The 2,500-nt window shown below is 61.1% G+C and overlaps 1 protein-coding gene across 1 annotated transcript in view; it reads right to left on the bottom strand.

Moving 5' to 3' along the window:
• Positions 1–2,500, bottom strand: part of ENH_00032440 (hypothetical protein, conserved) — a gene marked incomplete at both ends in the record, with an annotated part of 11,812 nt that overhangs the window by 1,335 nt on the left and 7,977 nt on the right. The window contains 3 exons of the mRNA XM_013580229.1: positions 1–36; positions 242–1,984; positions 2,261–2,500. The exon at positions 1–36 is cut by the window's left edge and continues 121 nt beyond it; the exon at positions 2,261–2,500 is cut by the window's right edge and continues 118 nt beyond it. Of these exons, the coding sequence (XP_013435683.1) occupies positions 1–36; positions 242–1,984; positions 2,261–2,500 (2,019 nt within the window). The remainder of the gene's footprint in view (positions 37–241; positions 1,985–2,260) is intronic.

Raw genomic sequence — 2,500 nt, 5'->3', positions numbered from 1 at the left:
GCTGTTGCTGCTGCTGTCTACTGCTGCGGCTTGCTTCTGTATACAGCAGCGGACACATATAAACCCTGCAGCACTTATTCAGCTGCACTTACTCTAAGAAATGTGACTACTGTGTTGGGCTAAAGAAGCAGCAGCTGCAGCAGCAGCAGCAGCTGCAGCAGCAGCCTAGACAGCAGCAGCAGTAGCAGCAGCAAAGCCAGCAGCAGCAGCAGGCGGAAGAGCCATGATGCCAGAGTCTTACTTGCTTCCTGCGGCTACGATTTTCTGCTGCTATGTTTTGTTGCTGCTTGTGCACAGCAGCTGCTGCTGCGTCAACAGCAGCAGCAAGATCTGCTGCTGCGTCCTGCAGCAGCCCTTCTGCTGCTCCTGCCTCCCCATAAGAGCGCAGCAGCTCCGTGACAATGAGGGCATACAGTCGGGCCCCTCCTGCTTCTTGCGTTGTCAGTGCTTGCTGCTGCTGCTGCTGCTGCTGCTGCGGCTGCTGCAGCAGCAGCGGCTTGGAAAAGCGAAGCAGCTGCAGCACCTGCTGCAGGTATTCCCGCAGCTGCTGCATGTCATGCTTCAGCGCCCAGCAGCAAACGAAGGAAACAGCAGCAGCTTCCATTCTCCAAATGTATGACCGCGGTGGCGGCGCCAGTGCTGCTGCTGCTGCTGCTGCTTCATCCTGCTGCTTCTGCTGCTGCTGCTGCTGCAGCGCTGATCCACTGCTTGAGCCCCACACAGCAGTCGCATGGGTCTCGTCTATGTGCCCCCCGTAGAACTCCACAAAAGCTTTGCCCGCAGCGGGTTCTTGCTGCTGCTGCTGCTCCTGCTGCTGCTGCTGCTGCTGCTGCTCGTCAAACTGTGCTGCAGCAGCAGTCACGAGGTTCACTGCGAGCAGCGCCAGCTGCTGCAGCGCTGCCTGTCTCTTTTGCGCCTCCGCCAGAGAGAGGCAGCTGACAGCCATGGCCAGCAGCTCCAGCTGTCTAGACACTTCAAACGAAGCCACCCCCACGCTGCTGCTGCTGCTGCTGCTGCTGCTGCTGCTGCTGCTGCTGATGGCAGCAGCGAGGCGCGCCCCAGTGGCGCGCAGCTGCGGCAGCACGGCCTGCAGCAGCGCCGCAGGTTTTGCTGCAGTGAGAAGGGTAGCAGCAAGCGCATGCATGGGGTCTGCTGGCAGCCGCAGCAGCAGCTGCTGGCGGCGCCGCTGCTGCTGCTGCTGCTGCGTCTGCTGCTGCAGCCCCAAAGTCTGCAGCAGCAAACTGTGCCTCTCACTTTGTGTAAATGCTTCTGCTAGTTCCGAAGCATCTCCTAAGCAAAGAAGCCTCAGCTCAGGCGGCCGCTGCAGCTCCGCGAGAAGACACAGCTGCGGCTGCAGCAGCACTTCCCGCTGCAGCTGCTGCTGCAGGTCCACTTGTTGCTGCTGCTGCTGCTGCTGGCTCAGGAGGAGGCTGCCGTGGCGGCCACAAAGACACACAAGGGCCCACAGCCCTGCGTGCAGAGCCTCTTGCATGCGCAGCAGCTCAGCAGCAGAGCTGCCACCTGCTGCTGCTGCTGCTGCTGCTGCGGCTGCTGCTGCTGCTGTAACCGCCTGAATAGCAGCAAGAACAGCAGCAAGCAGCTCGTTAATGCGACAAGCAAGGGCTCGCTCCACGCGCTGCCCCAAAGCCACCAGCAGCTTGCAGCTGTCCACCATGCCTTGCAGCAGCTCCTCGTGCTGCTGCTGCTGCTGCTGCTGCTGCAGGGATGCAGCAGCAGCAAGAGACTGCAGCACAAGGGGCACCGCGTGCGCGACGAAAGGTCCAGGGACTTGTGCTGCAGACAACAGTGCCAGTGGTGGCAGCAGCCGCCACGCCTGCCGATGCGCTGCTGCTGCTGCTGCTGCTGCTGCTGCTGAGGTGGCGCTGCTGCTGCTGGTGCTGCAGCAGGCCTTCATGAGACGCAAGAAGCTGTCGTAGACTCCCAAAAGCTCCTCGCGGCGCACAGATGAACTCTGCAGCAATTCCTGCGAAGCAGCAGCAGCAGCAGCAGCAGCAGCAGCAGCATAGCACTAAGTGCCCGCGGAGAACAGGAGTAATAATCACCAGCAGCAGCAGAGGCAACAGCAACAGCACGACGCTGCAAAGCCGCAGCAGCAGCAGCAGCAGCAAAACAGCAACCGGTACGGCCAGCAAGTAGCAGCAGAAGCACCAACAGCAGCAAAGGAGCAGCAGCAGGAGCAGCAGCAACTGAAGCCACGCAACAGCCGCAGCAGCAGCAGCTGAACAGCAGCAAAACTCACTCTCCATCCTCGGCCTCCCACGGAAACCAAATCAGCAGCAGCAGCGCGCTGCCTCTTCGTTCGCTGCTGCTTTTGCTGCTGCTGCTGGGCCCTGTCTGTTGCTGCTGCTTCTGCTGCAACAACTGTCTTTGCTGCAGCAGTCACCTTGCGCTGCAGCAGCAGCAGCAGCCGCTGCGCACCCACGGCCTCCAAGCCCTGCACAAGCAGCAGCAGCTTGCTGTCCTCTTCTGCTGCTGCTGC

The sequence above is a fragment of the Eimeria necatrix genome, genomic scaffold, assembly GCF_000499385.1.
Source record: "Eimeria necatrix Houghton genomic scaffold, Enh_scaff238, whole genome shotgun sequence".
NCBI classification, from domain to species: Eukaryota; Apicomplexa; class Conoidasida; order Eucoccidiorida; family Eimeriidae; genus Eimeria; species Eimeria necatrix.
Note: the sequence above shows the minus strand (reverse complement) of the source record. Positions and strands in the feature narration are given on the sequence as shown.